Source organism: Salarias fasciatus, chromosome 15 (assembly GCF_902148845.1).
Source record: "Salarias fasciatus chromosome 15, fSalaFa1.1, whole genome shotgun sequence".
NCBI lineage: Eukaryota > Metazoa > Chordata > Actinopteri > Blenniiformes > Blenniidae > Salarias > Salarias fasciatus.
In genome coordinates this window covers 7,990,933-8,008,782 of record NC_043759.1, presented here as the reverse complement: position 1 = coordinate 8,008,782, position 17,850 = coordinate 7,990,933, and the positions used below count along the sequence as shown (strand labels likewise).

Genomic DNA, 17,850 nt, shown 5'->3' with positions numbered 1-17,850 from the left:
CAAAAAATGTTTTGTCACAAGCATCACAAAATGATAAAAAGACAGATAAAGGAAGAGGCTTCAACAAATTAATAGAACAGCTTAAATTTAAGTGATGGCTTCTCTGAAAGGTGAAGGTCCTCTACTACATTGCAAAGTTTCACAGCATATTTTTCTCTATTTATCAGAAAGATGACAGATAGTTAAATAGTTTCATACAAAAAATCAGATGATTTTGTTTTTCTTCTAAATATCTTTTTGTGTGAGAAGAATTTTTCAGTAATTAAACATGTGCTTATGGCCAAAACATGATTTGAAGCTTTATCGCGTATACCAAATTGTCAAAAAATTAGCAAAACAAACCACGTGGCTCGACAGAAGTGAAAGTACAGAACATGAAATGGGTCCTCATTCAAGATGGCGCCAGGCGTCTCCTCACGTACGACTATCACTCTACTCTGATATATCTATGATGTAGCGTTTCAGTTGCTGGTGAAGGATTTGTGTCTGAAGAGATGAAACACCGCTCTCTGCTGGACAGAGCTGTTATTACATGTTCAAGAAATACAACAAAGTTTTGTACAGGTTTATAAAATTTGCAGAAAAAAACATGATTTATAAGAAAAATAGGCAGACAGATTACTTTGTATAGTATTTATAGATATGAATACTCACATTCACACGAGATGCTTTCCATTTTTTCATTTGTAAGCATCCTTTTGATGCATAGTGAGAAATCCATTGAACCACATGGCTAGTTTTTTGATACATCAGTTTTCTCAATCAAAGTCTGAGACAATTACCAAAAAAAAAAACCCGACAATTTATCTTTTAGATTCAACCTCTTTTGAGCCAGAATCACAGGAGTTGGAGCCCATCCCAGCGAACATCGGGCAAAGAGCAGCCTACACCACAAAAAGGTCAAGAGTTCAAGGCAGGATGAATAAATCAAACACACACACGGACATCGAAAGGGTTCAACCTGTTGACACAATATTTAAATTTACATTTATTCTTCCAGTTGAGAACTCCTGTCTCTGTGCAAACTAATCAAAGTCCGTTGAAGCAATACAAAAAGATACAACTGTAGATGGAGTTTTGTGTCCCTGGTAGTTGTCGGAGACAAAAAGAGACGATTGATGATTTGTCTACAAACCAAGAGTACAACATCTGTTGAACAGAAGACGTCAGACTCAACAGCTCAGAGACACAATGACAACAAAACACTGAAGACTCCAAAGTGTCCACAAACCTATAGTGCAGGCTGAAATCTCAAATTACACACAATACAGTAAATAAACTATCTTCATCTCAAAACGCCTCTGTAATTACATGTTCAAAGGTTTGAATCCCACACTCACTTCTGAAATGCTCAGGTTGCATCACATCAGGACGGACATCCAGCAACAAACCAAATGAAACTGCCTGATTACATGATCCACTGTGGAAACCTCTGAAGGGAAAGCCTCTGAAAGCATTTGATGTCAAATCTGTTTATGTTGAAGAAAGGGTGAATGTATGAAGTTTGTATGAACATCAGTTGTGGGGTTCCTCAAGGCTCCATCCTTGGCCCTTTTTATTTGACTTCTCTTCACTTATTTTTTTTTTCATAAAATTCCAACTTTATTTAGTCTTCTTTGTATGCTTTCTTTATCACACTTTCTTAATGTATTTTCTCATATCCTTGTGGATTGTCTTACATTTGAAAGGTGCCATATGAATAAATCTTACAATTATAGCCTATGTTGTGCTGCTATTAATTTTCATTTCACTTACAGCAAAGTAAGTACTAAAATGTATATTTTAAGGGGAAAAAAGGAGCGAATTTTACCCCACAATCACTCAATTTTGTAAAGGAATCCCCCTGAACTCTCAGATTCAGGCCCCTAATGGGAGGCGCGTTCCACACGTTGAGAACCACGGAAGTGAAAAGAAAATCACAAAAATGTCCTGAAACATCACGTTTTCCAGCTCTCAATTGTTTATACAGGCGATAACAGACGTTTTAAGTGTGTGAGAGCAATCGAAGGAAATTACATGTGTGTTTTTAATGCCTAACTTTTATAGTGCACCGTGGACATAATCCATTTAAAATGAAATCATTTATCAATATTTTATTTTATGGCAGATGGTTCTCTTTTAGATCTACATGTTTTTATTTTTACTTAATATCGTTATTAACACAATAGATATTCCTTAATTTTAGTTGTGGCATGATGATTGAAAAAAAAAAAAAGCAATTTTCCACATTTATTCTGCGCATTGAGAACGCCTGCAGTGTGGTGTAGCTCTTATTTGTGCGGGTCTGGCCGGACGTGCATTGTGCTGCTCCTGCCTCCTCCTCTGCTCCTGTTCTTTGCTCCTCTCTGCCCCGCGCGGCGCGCAGAGGCGCACTTCTCCCCAGCGCGTCCGCAGCGCCGCTCCGGCTGCGCGTCCTGCAGCCTCCATCATGCATGGAGGCAAGAGGGGGCTGGTGGCTCCGCAAAACACCTTCCTGGAGAACATCGTGCGGCGCTCCAGTGGTGAGTCTCTTTACATCTGCAAAGCAACAATCAAATGTTTAGTTTTTGTCAGTATTTCTATGTTGAAGTGAAATATGTCATTTGTATCATTTAAGAGAAATGAAAGAACCTTCATTCTCTGATTAATGACCACTTAACCTATTGTATGTATTTAAAAGTGAATTATGTAACGAGTCTAATCGTTTCTGGCAATGTTGCATCGTCTTTTGTTATTTGCAATGCAATCAATAAATGACAAGATAAATTAGATTAATTTATCTCTTCAGACTGATAACATGCATGTGTGAAATACAAAGATTTGCATCTTTATTCTAACTTAGAATAAATCCATGTTAATAATTCTATAAAAGTGTTTTTTAATTCATTTCAGAAACACTGTTAATTCTGATGGTAATTATCTCTTTATGATAATCTTATAAATTTGAAGTATCCCTGAGATGTGATATGTATCTGTCAGAATTTGTTTGGAACATTAACAATCAATGAGATTACAGTAAAAACTCATTAAAAACTTTAAACATTGATTATCTGATTACAGTTGTTGTTCAGTTGGTTAAAATCTCACAAGGGGTGAACTGAACACATTTATTAGAAGCAGAACTTATGCCACAGAGTCCCCAGATAAAAATGCTGGTGCTCCGAGTAGGACAATTCTAAATGACTCCAGTGCAGTTTAATTTGTAGAAAATGTCCTCGGTCGTCCCTCCGGAGACTGCAGCCTGCATCCAAACTCTTTATAAGCCCGAAGAACTTTTCAGCTCCTCATCAATATTTCATTTGCATTAAGGGTAGAACATAAACATTTTATCAGAGACTATTTCTGCCCAGTGCCTCGTCTGATTACCCCTGTTTACCTCTGCTTCAACGCTGCTGACTTCAGCTCCTGCTTTTCTAAATATGTGGCAATTAAAGTGATGTCTAGTGCTTGAGAGTTTCAGATACAAAATGAGGTTTTCTAGCCTTAAATTTAATCTAACCCCAACCTTAGTCTTATTTTCAAACAAATCTCTTCTTTTTCGTACTTTTTTTTTCTAACACATAACAAAACTATTACTTGAAGATACAGTTGCGTAACTCCAGTTGTGAGGGACACCGAGCCTTGGGGCAGCAGCCAATAAGCAGCCACGAATGATTACATCAAGGACCACGCTCTAAAACTATATATTTCCTGACACGTTTCTCTCATAGAGGAAATAATGATGTTTATATGGCGTCAAGCAATTTGCATCAGGGCTGTGGGGTCAGGCGTTTCAGCTGGGTCCAGTAAAGCAGAGATCTGAGAGCGGATCCACAACCTTCATTAGAGGAAATCTATATGAACCCATATGAAAAAGGTAGTTATTCTCCTATCTGGATAGGTGCCCTATATTTGAACAATACCCTACCTTGAGGGCAAAGACTTGATCAGTGTGTTTGTTAAGCGTCATAACTGTGTTTCTCTCTGTTGTGCCTCAGAAACCAGTTTCCTGCTGGGAAATGCCCAGATCCTGGAGTGGCCAGTTGTCTACAGCAACGATGGATTCTGCAAACTTTCTGGATACCACCGGGCCGAGGTCATGCACCGGAGCAGCACGTGCAAGTACGGCGACTCGATGTGACGATATGGAGGCGGGACGGCGCTGACACAGGGGTTCATCTCATATGGGCTAGCCCAGGGGTGTCCAGCATAAGGCCTGTGGGATAAAATCTGGTCCTCAAGAGTAATAATGTCTCTCTCTCTTTTGCTTTCCAGCTTTATGTACGGGGATCTGACCGATAAGAACACCATCGACAGCATCAAGCAAACCTTTCACAGCTATGAGTCTAATTTCTATGAGGTGCTTCTCTACACAAAGAACAGTGAGTACTGCTTAAGACGTAGTATTCAGACATTTATTTTCTTCTCCCACTACATGAGTTTTGTTTCGGCTGCTCCACACAGGAACACCGATCTGGCTGTACATGCAGGTCGCTCCAATCAGGAATGAGAACGACAAAGTGGTGCTTTTCCTCTGCACCTTCAGAGACATCACGCTGTTCAAACAGCCGATAGAGGATGAGTCAACCAAAGGTGAGAGGTCACGCTGCAAACCAAAGGGATTCACTGGGTATTTACAGCGTCTCGGGCCTCGTTCGACAGCAAGGACCCGTGTGGCGTGTTGACTTCTCGGCATGCGACGGGAGTCCTGACAAACAGAGGTCGTGCTGGCCTGGAGATTAGAGGGAAGTGAGCCGATGATTCCCGGTTCTTGTGCCACTGCCGATAGATCATCACCGTGGCTGTTCGGGCAACGTCTCCAACCCCCCGTGGTTCAGGTTGCATCCGGACTGTCACGCCATGTAAAAGCTGTGCCACATCAACAGCAACGTGGATTACCAGAGCCGCAAAGAATCTTGCAGCCTGGAATAATTAAAAATCCTGCAGTCAGCCGCCTTGCATTGAATGTTGCATGCAGCTCCCACAAGAAAACTGTCTGTGTTGCTTTCTCTGTACAGGATGGACGAAGTTTGCGAGGCTGACCCGGGCCCTGACCAACAACCGCAATGTGGTTCAACAAATGGCGCCACTCAACAAGACCGAGGTCGCCCACAAGCCGTCCAGACTGGCTGAGGTGAGGAGGCGTTTGGCGAGTATGGGTTCCATGAAAGAGACGTCCTGATTTTCACATGAGTCCTCTGAACGAAAGGCCCTCCAGCTGGGATCAGACATCCTCCCTCAGTACAAGCAGGAAGCGCCGAAGACGCCGCCGCACATCATCCTCCACTACTGCACCTTCAAGACCACGTGGGACTGGGTCATCCTCATCCTCACCTTCTACACCGCCATCATGGTGCCCTACAACGTCTCCTTCAGGACCAAGCAGAACAACCTGGCCTGGCTGGTGGTGGACAGCGTCGTGGACGTCATATTCCTCATCGACATCGTGCTCAACTTCCACACTACCTTCGTGGGCCCCGCCGGGGAGGTCATATCGGACGCCAAGCTGATCCGGATGAACTACCTGAAGACGTGGTTTGTCATCGACCTGCTGTCCTGTCTGCCCTACGATATCATCAACGCCTTCGAACACGTCAACGACGTGAGTAGACTCTCAGCGACCGATGCTCAGACCATTATTTTTATTAATTCAAAAATAGGATGTAATTACAGTTTCTCCATTTTTGATTTTCTCGTAACGAAGGATGTCGTCACTCACACTTCCTCATCAAGTCACCTGCGTGACTCTTCAAGTTTCCACCGGAACAACACACGGGTAGAAGACTCTGTTCTCCCGGTGAGTAAAACTGTCTTGGCTGTAGAAAATACTATTTCTGTCAGAAAGTGGGTTGTATTACTGTTTGAAGTTCTTCATCGTGACAAAACTGATGATCGCCTCAGTCAGAAGTGTCTTTGAGGAATTTGTTCAGGAATCGAGTTCACAGACATTCGTAAGGACCAAGTATGATGGCTATTACAATGACTCAACTATAAAACTACCAATTAGAAGGATAATATTGAGACATTTGTAGTTTTACAAGAAGACAGCAAACAGTACTTCGGTTTCATTGGTGGTTGAAGTGAGCAAATCACTGTATTCTTGTTTTACCCCTGCAGGGTCTCAGCAGTCTCTTCAGCTCCCTCAAAGTCATCCGCCTGCTGCGTTTGGGTCGAGTGGCCCGCAAGCTGGACCACTACCTGGAGTACGGCGCCGCCGTCCTGGTCCTGCTGGTCTGCGTCTTCGGCCTGGTGGCCCACTGGCTCGCCTGCATCTGGTACAGCATCGGGGACTACGAAGTGATCGACGAAACCACCAACACCATCAAGACGGACAGCTGGCTCTACCAGCTGGCCATGAGCATCGGGACGCCGTACCGGTACAACGCCAGCGGCACGGGCCAGTGGGAGGGCGGGCCAAACAAAGACACGCTGTACATCTCTTCCCTCTACTTCACCATGACGAGCCTCACCACCATCGGGTTCGGCAACATCGCCCCGACGACGGATGGCGAGAAGATTTTCTCGGTGGCGATGATGATGGTTGGCTGTAAGTACTTCACCGCGTCCGAGCATGATTCTAAAGTTCAGCGTCTATCTGCGTACTCCAGAACACTCCAACGAGTCCTTAAAGTCCTAAATAACACAGCGGTGTTACTAACAGTAAGCTGAGATTCATATCCAACCAGTTAGCCTCTGCTATCGAGACATTATCATGACTTTAGGAACAATTCAAACAGCATTTTCTGACAATTTCTTCCCCTTTGGCTGAGTAAAACCTCAGCAGTGCTTGTGCAAACAAAGATAAGAATGTTGCCCTATGTTCACTACACAGAAGCAATGTTTATTTAATGTGGAATGTCCACAGTGTTGCAGTGTAGTAATGTCAGCTCAAGCTAATGAGTAGCATCATGGTGAAACCCGACCTCTGATCTGGGATTTCCCATCATCCACTGGTGATATGTAACTGTGAAGGCACGAGTGGTCTTGAACAGCATTCAGAGGTGGGAGGTACGTCTATAATCTGCCGGCGCAACATATGCAGTTAACAGGCACAGCATGTTAAGACAACAGCTGCATATTAGCAGGAAGTGGCCCTCCACCAAGCAGAGCACACACACACACACACATCCCCACATTGCCGTTTCCATCCCGTCCGTGCATTCATCCATCCCTAACACGGCAGTAGCATCTTGCAGGAGATTAAACAATCTGGATGCACTTACTTGCATGCTAGTCAAGATAATGTGCTCCGTTTCCACAGTCCTGCCGGCTATTTAACATCTGCCAGCAGAGCAACATATGGGGCGGGTGTAGAGGATCAGACGGAGAACATGCACCACAAAATCATCTCTGACCTCCCGTAATCAATACACGGCTCGCGTGTGTGTTCAGATGGTGTCAAACTTAATGCGTTTATCTGCACTTCAGTTCATTTTTGCAGGAAAGAGCTCGCAAATTCAATTTGACTGTGAGTCAGCGTAAGCAGTAGGTATAATGGAACAGACACTCAGGACCTGAGACCTTTTATGCATCATTTGAAAAGGTAATGTTTGAATAATGACCATCAATATTAATGTGGTCCATGTAAACTGAGCACATTACGGGAAACTGAGGAGATAAACAGGATTTTCAACCGGAAACTGTTATATTTAGAATATATAAACAACAACAATAATAATCATGTAGGTATCTTTGCTTCTCTCTCTGATAATCCAGCAAGGATTTCAGGGAAAACTTTCATATTTTACACTCAGAGGCTGTGGTCCGTCACGATGAAAGTAAATTAGCTTTGGCTTGAGGGAATCTTCCAATATACATAAATTGCTTGTGCGTTATTCAGTAGAAAAACAGTAGCTGTGATTGTAAATCTTATTTAAAAACCATAATGTACATCAGAGGGATGAATCTTGACCTCGAGCAGCAGGGTTGAACAATCCAAGGACAGAGCTCTTCCTCCGGTTCTTTTGCTCTTGTAATTCAGCTGCAGCTCCTCGGCCTGAGCTGCCGTGCAGCGTTTAGCCCTCTGATAAAAAGTGACATGTTCGGCGCCCGTTACAGCCTGCACGGTGAGAGTCTGTCTGAAACTCGGTCCTCACATCACAGAGCCATCGTCTGTGCTTTGCTTCAGTCACACTCTGGTCATCCAGCCGCCTCCTTCTTACAGGTTTTCGTGAAGTTACTGCAATCAGAGCCACTTTAACAAAAATAGCAGGGGCTATTTTTAAGCTGCGTTATTTTCACCGCTCACCCCGGGGCAAACCGGCTGTACCCTCCGATCTCGCCTTGGTGCACTAACCTTTGGCTCACTTCTCCAAAACAGCATGTAAAGTGATGCAACAAGAGCGTGGAGAACACAGAAACTGACAGCCGCGCTTTAAGGTCTCTACTTCCCAAAGTAAACAGCCATTACTGTGATGGTGCCTCCGTCGTGGAGATCACTCAGTCACCCTGCCGTGTCGACTCCGATTCTGCCCGGCCGATCTCCTGCTACGGATACGGCAATTATGTGAGGCTGGAGAGCAACGGAGGGAAGGAAGGGGGCATTGGCCCGCAGGCTGCAGTGTGGCGAGTGGACAATGAGCCATCACGTTATGGATGTATCCTAACCTCTGTGATCCTGCTGTGGTGAGAGGAGACGACGTTTTCCCCTTGAGTGGGTAAAACCTCATGATAAGAAACACTGACTGACTCTTTGAGGCCACAGCAGCACAGCACCGCGACCCAGGAAATGAGCGCTGGGAATTATAAAGACTTAATCCGCCGCTCGTTATGTATATGCGGCCGTGCATGTAGGACTGTAGGACTGCAGGAGCTCGTACTCTCGATCGATACTCATTACACATTATAGAAAACTGTTTCCTTCAAATTCAGGCGGTAATTAACTCACTTTACTTCAGGGGCCTCATAGAGCACATTTTGATTTCAAAATAACAGCATTATAATCTTCAAATAACTGAAACTCTGAGTCTCTGACTTTCTTTCAGTGCAATTTAATTCATTTTTAATGGGCTATCATCATATTCATGAAAAAAAAAAAACTTGAAGAAATGAAGTGTAACTTCAACACTATTCTGCCACAGTGGATTTTTATTGCACTATTTACATCCTAAAAGGCTTAAAACTTTTGGACATATAGCTAGAACTAAAAAAAAAAAAAAAATAGTAGGATACTTTATACTATAGTCAGAATAATCCACAAAGAGATGGCTCACATTTTCCTCTCTATATCCATTTCTAATATCTTGTAATTAATGCGTTCAGGGAAACCGAAATTTACTAAATGTGGCGTTTTATGAACAGATATGTCTGCGCACGGTGAGATAATACAACTTGCATGTTTATCTGACAGAAACAACCCGACCGGCAAGCAGACAGGATGACTTTCTTACTTTTTGCTGCATGAAAATGTGATCGCAGAAGTGACACGTGCTTCTAAAAGCAGGCCAGGAATTCTCATTTAAAATTTCAGAGCTGAGAGATCGACCGTCTCTCACGGCCCCTCCGAGAGCTGCATTAATGTTGTGCGGCTTCGGGTTGAACTTACTGTATCAGCTCTCTACAGTAGTCCTAGTTTTCCGTGTGGCACCCTCGGGAAACTCACAGTCCGAGACAGTGCGTGTCTGCAGGAAGTTTTAGCTGACGGAGGAGAAGCGAAGCAGCTCTGGAGCTCGGCTGCACTCAGAAAAACCCTTTCTGAGTCACAGTGGAGTTTCACCGGCGAGGATTCACATTTTTGACATGAAGCATAACGTGTTCCTGCTATGTTGTGGATGAAACCTGATCTGCCTCTCAGCTCGGCCTTCTGGGTTTTTTTTTTTTTTTTTTTTTGCTTCTCACAGTTTCCGACTCTCCGTCTCGTGTGTGTTTTCGCAGCGCTGCTCTACGCCACCATCTTCGGAAACGTGACCACCATCTTCCAGCAGATGTACACCAACACCAACCGCTACCACGAGATGCTCAACAACGTGCGGGACTTCCTCAAGCTCTACCAGGTTCCCAAAGGTCTGAGCGAGCGGGTGATGGACTTCATCGTGTCCACCTGGGCCATGTCGAAGGGCATCGACACCGACAAGGTCTTATTTTCTGTCCGACACACTCACAGTACAACTCATCACAAAAGTTCGGCCTCCTGTAAACGTCTCGCCGCCTCTCTCAGGTCCTGTCCATCTGTCCTAAGGACATGCGGGCGGACATCTGCGTGCACCTCAACCGGCAGGTGTTCAACGACCACCCGGCGTTCCGCCTGGCGAGCGACGGCTGCCTGCGCTCGCTCGCCGTGGAGTTCCAGACCACCCACTGCGCGCCCGGGGACCTGATCTTCCACATTGGCGAGAGCGTGGACACCCTCTGCTTCGTGGTGTCGGGCTCGCTGGAGGTCATCCAGGACGACGAGGTCATCGCAATCCTAGGTAACCGGACCGGGTTTGACGCGTGCAGGCTTGTTAGTTTTTGCAGAGTCGTGTCTCACCTCCGGGCGACGCGTGTGTCACAGGTAAAGGCGACGTGTTCGGAGACGTGTTCTGGAAAGAGAGCACGCTGGCTCGGGCCTGCGCCAACGTCCGAGCGCTGACGTACTGCGACCTGCACGTCATCCGGAGGGACGCGCTCATGAGGGTGTTGGAGTTCTACACGGCGTTCGCCAACTCCTTCTCGCGCAACCTCATCCTCACCTGCAACCTGCGGAAGAGGGTAAAACTGCAGGACATTTTCAGAGAATCTGTCTGTCACTCGGAAGGTTGCAGGTTCGATTCCAGCTCCCACTGGACTGATAAAACGCCTTGCATGTAGCAGCCACTTCCAGCGCTTTCAAGAATTTCCCTTTGGGATTAAAAAAAGCTTTTTCTCAATAACAGTTCTCCACGTGCTCTGCTTCTTTTTTTTCTTAATTCAGACATCAGGATTCTGAGATGCGGCTGAAGAAAGCGGCAGCGATCACAACAATTCTCTTCTTCATAATGAGAGCAAATGAATATTTGATAGACGTTCTCCAGGCTATACATATAATCCCATTAGAGACGTTGCTCTCCAGGCTGAGAGTATGTTGCCTTTAAGCAGCAGCAGCAGCAGCAGCAGCGGTATTATCCTTCCAGATAAACATTACATAAATTCTTAATGGATATCCACTTTAAAGTCCATGTGGTTTGTTGTCCTTAGTTCATTTGAAAAGGTTACGCTTAAAAAAAGAGAATTTTAATCAATTAAAATTGCTTCAGTGAACTTTCTATAATCTCTACATGCCGACAGTCGACATAAACATATGAGAGAGTATCTGGAGAAGTTTTTTTAAGTGCCTATATATTGTTTTGACTCGTATAAGAAGCCTTATATAAACGCTCTTAGTAAAATCACAGAGCCATGTTCAATAGTTTTAAGTGAAATTACGGTTGGATGTTGAAATATAGATGTCCAGTGCTTCAAATGTATTCAATGAAAATAAAAACAATCCATTATTTATTTGCGCAGCTTTGCAAGCTTTGACTGTAAACCTATTTTTCCCCCAATTGCATAAAATAAAAAGAAGCACATAACAGGAACTACAGATTCCCTTCAGTCTCCCTCACTGCTGTTCAGACTTAATAATCAAGTTTGTGTTGTTTACAGCAGACATTAGAAATCAACAATTTATGTTATTTCTATTTGTTTTGAGACTTTAAATCGTGAAACGAGACTCTAATATTGAATTATTGCTCCCACAACGCGCCGCTTCGTGCTTTGCTGCGTTCATGTGATGAATATTTCAACGTGCATCGCCGCTGTGTTAAAGCTGCATTATGTATGTGTTCCGCTTCATCTCAGCGTTACGGTCCGTGTTTAACGGTCCGCTGTGATTTCATCCCCTGCAGGTCATCTTCAGGAAGATCGCCGACGTGAAGCGGGAGCAGGAGCGGCAGAGGACCGAGGTGTCGCTGTCCATCCCGGAGGACCACCCGGTCCGGAAGCTGTTCCAGCGCTTCAGGCAGCAGCGCGAGACGCCCGACGATTACTTTGAGGGTAACTGCGTGCAGCCGCAGCGCCGCCGCCGCTCCGGGTCCGGCTCGGCGCCGCCCCAGCAGCAGGAGTACTGCTCCACGGTGGAGAGTCTCGCCGGAGGGGGGGCGAACGCCACGGCGCCCCCGCAGATGTTCATCCACGCCGAGGAGCAGGAGGAGAACGGCGCCCCGGAGGGGGTGGAGACGATATCCAGGCCGTGCGTGGAGACCCGGCCGTGCCAGAGGCCCAGCGGCGCCCCGCCGAGCTCCGGGGCCGCGGGGGCGGCCAGATCCAGCCGGGGGGCCCGAGGGTGGGCCAAATTCAAGAGCGTGACCTCCGGCGACGCCGCCCGGCCTCCTGCCGAGACCGAGAAGTCCACCCAGGAGTGGCTGGAGGTGTCGCACGCCTCCGAACAGTTGGCAGTCGCCAGCAAGACCCAGGAGGAGGCGGGGGGCGGCGGCGGCGCCGCGGGGGAGGCCGGCGAGGAGACCAGCATCCTGCACAAGACGGACTCCTGCGACAGCGGCATCACCAAGAGCGACCTGCGCATCGACCGCGCCGGGGACTCCCGGAGCTCGTTCGAGCGCAGCCCGCTGGAGCGCAGCCCGCTGGAGGCCGGCCTGGGCGTCTACAGCGAGGTGACGCTCCGGGTGCAGCAGGGCTCCGACCAGGCGCTGGTCCAGGCCGCGCTGCACGACGCCAAGCTGGAGCTGAAGGCCGACATCCAGACGCTGGGCGGCCGCCTGGCGCTGCTGGAGGCGCAGGTGGGCGAGGTGCTCAGGCTGCTGTCCGTCAGGAGGAGACTGTCGCTGCCGCCGACGTCCTCCCCGAAGCCCCGGGCCAAGGCGCAGGACGCCGTCAGCGCGCCCAAAACAGACGACGGGCCTTTCTGAGCCGGAGGACGCAAGTCCTGCTGGGACCAGGGAACTCCACTGACTGCATGCAGAGATCCTGTTCCTGCTATTGTCAAACATAAGGTCTGTGGGCGACAACTGACCCGCAAGAGGCTGAAATCCGGCCTGCCGAACACAGTTCTTGAGAGCAGCAGAAACAGCAGAAACAATACCAGAGCTGGACACAAACTAACCTCAAAGACAGAGTCAGGGTGTAAAAACATGCAACAGCTACAGTTCTGACACTCAACTGTTATTTTACACCAGAAGGTTTTATGAAAACAAACAAAAAATCTTTCGTATTTGAAGTCTAAAGGTGAAACTGGACTGAACTGAAACACGTCTGACACCCCTGCTTTAGCAGCTCAGAAACCTCCGGAGTCTTTAATGCTCATGGACATATGAAGTATTTTTTATTTATTTATTTATTTATTTATACACAAGTAGCTTCTCCTGTTGTTGCGAGGATATATTTTAGAGTGACCGATCCCATGAATGCTGCTCTCTGATGAAGGTGCATGTAGAAACATGTCATCCTGAGGAACTACAGTGCTGTCCCTTCCACCGCCCTCCTTCCCCCGTGGAGGCGTACCGGCCACAGGTTTTTCTCTTTAAAGGATCAGTTCAGTGTATTTCCAGGGGCTCCAGAATTATCACGTGAAGAGTGTGTGTGGGAATCAACCTTTCGCACAGCGTACTGAGTTGGAGCCGTTCCCAGACTCACTGATGTGGACAAAAGTCTAAAGTCGCTGATTATAGGAAAGGCTTGTGTATTTTTTTGGAGGTTCTGCAGCTGCCATCTGTTCCCTCTGACTGTTGGGTTTGGCTCATTTTGGGTTGGCTGTGCACTGACGGTGAAGGTAACTATAAGAAATGACAGATTACTGATGAGTGGAAGAAACAGGATCAGCCTGACCCCCAGGTGGCACCAAATCCTACACACACTGACAACAGCTGAAAAGCAGGGGTGCCCAACATGAGGCCCGTGGATTTATGTGTGACGCCCCTGGATTAGAGCTTATTAAACATTTCACAATGTAAGATGAACGACTCCCTTTACCTCCACAGGTCGAAGTTGTTCCGTTAATCCTCAGATTCATCTAAACGTGCCTTACAGTCGTGAAGTGTGACTCGGAGCTGAAGGGAAAATAATGTTTTACACAGGATGTTTAAAACCCACTGGTGTTTTTGGAAATGAACCGATGCACACACCAACAAGTCAGATATGTTACATGACAAACATCTGCACTGTACTTTCCTTTAATTCATATTAATTTTCTCTTTTGCATAAAATTTAAGACTATAGTTGTAACATGTTTCCTTCTACAAGCAGAAAACAGTTTCTTCCTGTATTATTTTAACTGTTGCTCAGGTATGTTTGTTCTAATATTTAGCTAATATTTAGTTGATCTTTACCTTTCTGTGCATTTAAAAGCAAGTCTTATTTATAGATGATAATGTATTTTAATCTGTGGTTTCTACACACTGCTATGCAAATCTGGATGAAGTTTGTATTTGTTTAAATAATGAGGATAAAAGCATGTGACTGCTATTTTTTCATTTTTTTTTGTTAGATATATTTAAAAAAATGACCTCGCATGCATCTTAAGGGAACCTGTCAACTGTGAAATGAATAATGAAAACCGATGCCTGCTCACCATCTGTTGTTTAGTCTCTTGTGTTATGTAACACAGAAGAATTAGAAGCCTTGAATGCTGCAACATGCGAATCGCCTTTTCATCTGTTCCACCTATGTTTCTCTCAGCAGGGAACACGAGGAGTAAAAAGTGTTTGTTATAGAAGAGGAGTTTGTTTTCTGTTGGCCTGGTGGGTTTGATCGCTGGTTAAAACCAAAACCCAGGAAGTTCATGTTCGATCGGTGGGTGTGTGTGATGCTCTGATAGCCTCTTGTGAGCCGGTTTTGGCTCAAGAGCCTTAAGTTTGACATCCTAATTTACAATATGTTTTATTTCTTTAGTTGTACAAAGAAAATTGAGTATTTGTAATCAAATAGAATTAATAGGAGAAAAAAAAAAACCCCAAACCCCCCCAAAAAAGGCAATTTGTTTTCTGTATGTGTTCCCACATGCCACAGTTTAGACTTATCTGGTCTTAATACTTAACTTTGAATATTAACTAATATTGACAACTATGTAATATTCAATACTAATGTTTTTTTTTTTTAATATATCTTTTTAGTCTACCAAATAAGTACTAAGAATACAAGTTACATTTCAACTATTGGATGTTTCCATTATGTGGTCAATAAAAGTCAATTCAAGATCAGATTGCCAATAAATGTATATAAATGATATATTTTTGAAACAAATATGAATAATGAGCAGAGATTTTGTCTATTTAAAGCATAAAGTTATAAACAAATGTATTGATCTTCACATGCAGTAAAATTACATACCTAATAGAATTTAATTATTAGGCGGTTGAATTGTTATTTTATCGTAGTGTTTACCATTTTACCAGTGTTCGGTGTTTTCTTGGGGCAGTTCCTGCAGCCCTCCGCAGCAGCAGGGGGCGCTAAAGTCTCCATTCAGGCTCTCAGACGCTGCTGCGCCTCCACAGAGGAGAAAAGAGAAAAAGACCGAGATCTGCAGAAGTTTGGGCACAAAAACCTCTCAGTCAGGTAAATTCCCACTACCACTGTTATGCATGCGACTCTGATAAAGGTTCACGGTTAAACTCTTGCAGTTCTGCTACTTTTCAAGCTCTTTCTCACCTTTTTTGGATTCACTTTTCGAACTCAGCCCCTCCAGAAGCGCACCGGTGTTTCGGACTGACTGGTGTCCGTGTTAACTGGTGACCCGCTTCCTGTAGCGTCTCCTGTTGCTGCCTAGCAACAGACGTTTAAAAAGTTTCTATCATTGTTTTATCGTCGTGACTGTCACTCGAGCCACAGGATGCACGCGCTCAGGTTATGAGGGGGCGGGGCCCTAACCCACGTGAAGATTTAACAGCTGTCAGTGAACCGGAAGTCACCGCTGCACTGAAACACACACTGAAAACAGCTGGGAAGAGTAGAAAATGGACGGATGACTGTTGATTATGACATTATTTTGAGTGTCTTTAAATTAATCTAAAGAAATTGAGGACTTTAAATGGTTGTTAATTAGCATCCATGTTAGCTGGGATCACTTCCGGCATGGTGCACCCCACAACTGGATAAAGTGAGATAGAAGTTAGATGAATGGATTAATGTCTGATTGTTTTCATACACTCTTTTATCACATGACCTGAGAGTCTGCCTCTTAATCTGCTGGACTGTTTTGAGATGAGAGCCAGAGGACGGCGTGACCGCTGCTTCATGCTGCCTGATGTCCAGATGTGTGTTGAAGCTTCTGGAACTATTCTTTCTCTCAGATGGCGCTGCAGCTCCCGCCTCACGACGGCGCCGTGCTCTCCGTGGTGGACATGCACACCGGCGGCGAGCCCCTGCGGATCGTCCTGGGCGGCTACCCGCAGGTCCGAGGCGACAGCGTGCTTTCCAAGCGCCGCTACGTGCGGGAACACTTGGACCACCTGAGGAAGGCGCTGATGTTCGAGCCGCGGGGCCACTACGACATGTACGGCGCGCTGATCGTGGACAGCGAGCTGCCCGAGGCCGACCTGGCCGTGCTCTTCATGCACAACGAGGGCTACAGCACCATGTGCGGCCACGCCGTCATCGCGCTGGGACGCTTCGCCGTGGACTACAAGCTGGTGAGGGAGCCGCGCTCGCCGGAGACGCAGGTCAACATCCACTGCCCCTGCGGCCTGGTCAGGGCCTTCGTCCAGTACGCTGCGGGGAAGACGGGAGGCGTGAGGTTCCTCAGCGTGCCGGCGTTCGCTTTCGCCACGGGTAAGGAGGCTCTCGCCCGCTCCCTTCGTTTCCACGCTTCGCTCCATACCTCCTCCCTCCAGATGTGACGGTGGCGGTGGAGGGCTTCGGAGAGGTGACGGTGGACATCAGCTACGGAGGGGCCTTCTACGCCTTCGTGGACGCCCAGAGGTTCGGCCTGGACGTGAGCAAGTCCAGGACCCGGGATTTAGTGGACGCAGCCACGGCAGTGAGCAACGCCGTCAAGTCTCAGGTCGGTGTCTTGACGGCGCTCAGTGACGATCTGACCTGAGACGCACTGAGAGTCCTGATTTGTCTGTGTGTGTGTCTGTCAGGTGAAGTTGCATCATCCGACCAGCGACGACCTGGCCTTCCTGTACGGCACCGTCCTCACCGACGGGAAGGACGAGTTCTCCCCCGAACCCACGGCCAACGTCTGCGTGTTTGCAGAAGCTCAGGTATTTTAGACACCGATCCTGGAGGAACCCTGAAGTAGTTTGCATGTGCTCCCTGAGCCTTTGAGGGGTTTCTCTTTGCTCCCAGGTGGACCGAAGCCCCACCGGCTCCGGCGTCACTGCTCGAGTGGCTCTTCAGCATCACAAAGGTCAAATCCGGCTCAACCAGACCAGGACGTTTCAGAGCGGAGCCACCGGGTCGCAGTTCACGGGGAAAGCTGTGGAGGTGGGAGGAATCCATTTTATTTGTGCGACAGCGGAGCTGCGATTGGCTCTGGTCGTGCGCGGTCTGAAGTCCGAGTGTCTTTCGTGTCTCCTCAGGAGACGCGGTGCGGAGACTTCAGGGCCGTGGTGGTCGAAGTGGCCGGCAGGGCGTTTTACACCGGAGCTTCACACTTTGTGCAGGAGGCCGACGACCAGCTGGCAAACGGCTTCCTGCTGAAATGAGCTTCTGTTAATGATTCCGAACACCATGTTCAAATATAACCGTATTCCAGTCTTGGTTTTACTTTTATTTTTTATCCATTTGTGTCACTTTAAGCTACATTGATTTGACATTGGAAATGACTGGAAAAACTTTTTGAGTCCTTAATGTTTTGGCCTTTACTGACCACTAGATGGAGCCATGAGACTGAACACTGTTCAAGATCAGGGGCTTGAAAACAAAAAGATGCCTCTTTACCCCTTTTAATTTCTCATAATTAATGTGTAGAGAAGCAAAAGCATGAGACTGTTTTCTCCC

At 46.4% G+C, this 17,850-nt stretch overlaps 2 protein-coding genes across 2 annotated transcripts; both read left to right on the top strand.

Annotated features, from left to right (window-relative positions):
- Window positions 1–2,428: 2,428 nt before the first annotated feature.
- Window positions 2,429–12,821, top strand: LOC115402278 (potassium voltage-gated channel subfamily H member 5-like). Its single transcript, XM_030110793.1, has 12 exons — window positions 2,429–2,501; window positions 3,957–4,080; window positions 4,234–4,340; window positions 4,423–4,551; window positions 4,977–5,092; window positions 5,168–5,560; window positions 5,663–5,755; window positions 6,076–6,505; window positions 9,832–10,031; window positions 10,115–10,367; window positions 10,451–10,647; window positions 11,802–12,821. Exons 1-12 carry the CDS (start codon window positions 2,429–2,431, stop codon window positions 12,819–12,821), a joined length of 3,135 nt encoding a protein of 1,044 aa, XP_029966653.1.
- A 2,577-nt stretch (window positions 12,822–15,398) lies between these two features.
- On the top strand, window positions 15,399–17,840 carry l3hypdh (trans-L-3-hydroxyproline dehydratase). Its single transcript, XM_030110007.1, has 6 exons — window positions 15,399–15,462; window positions 16,197–16,674; window positions 16,737–16,906; window positions 16,989–17,111; window positions 17,197–17,334; window positions 17,430–17,840. The coding sequence occupies exons 2-6, from the start codon at window positions 16,197–16,199 to the stop codon at window positions 17,553–17,555; spliced, it is 1,035 nt and encodes a 344-aa protein (XP_029965867.1). The 5' UTR covers window positions 15,399–15,462; the 3' UTR covers window positions 17,556–17,840.
- Window positions 17,841–17,850: the final 10 nt, after the last annotated feature.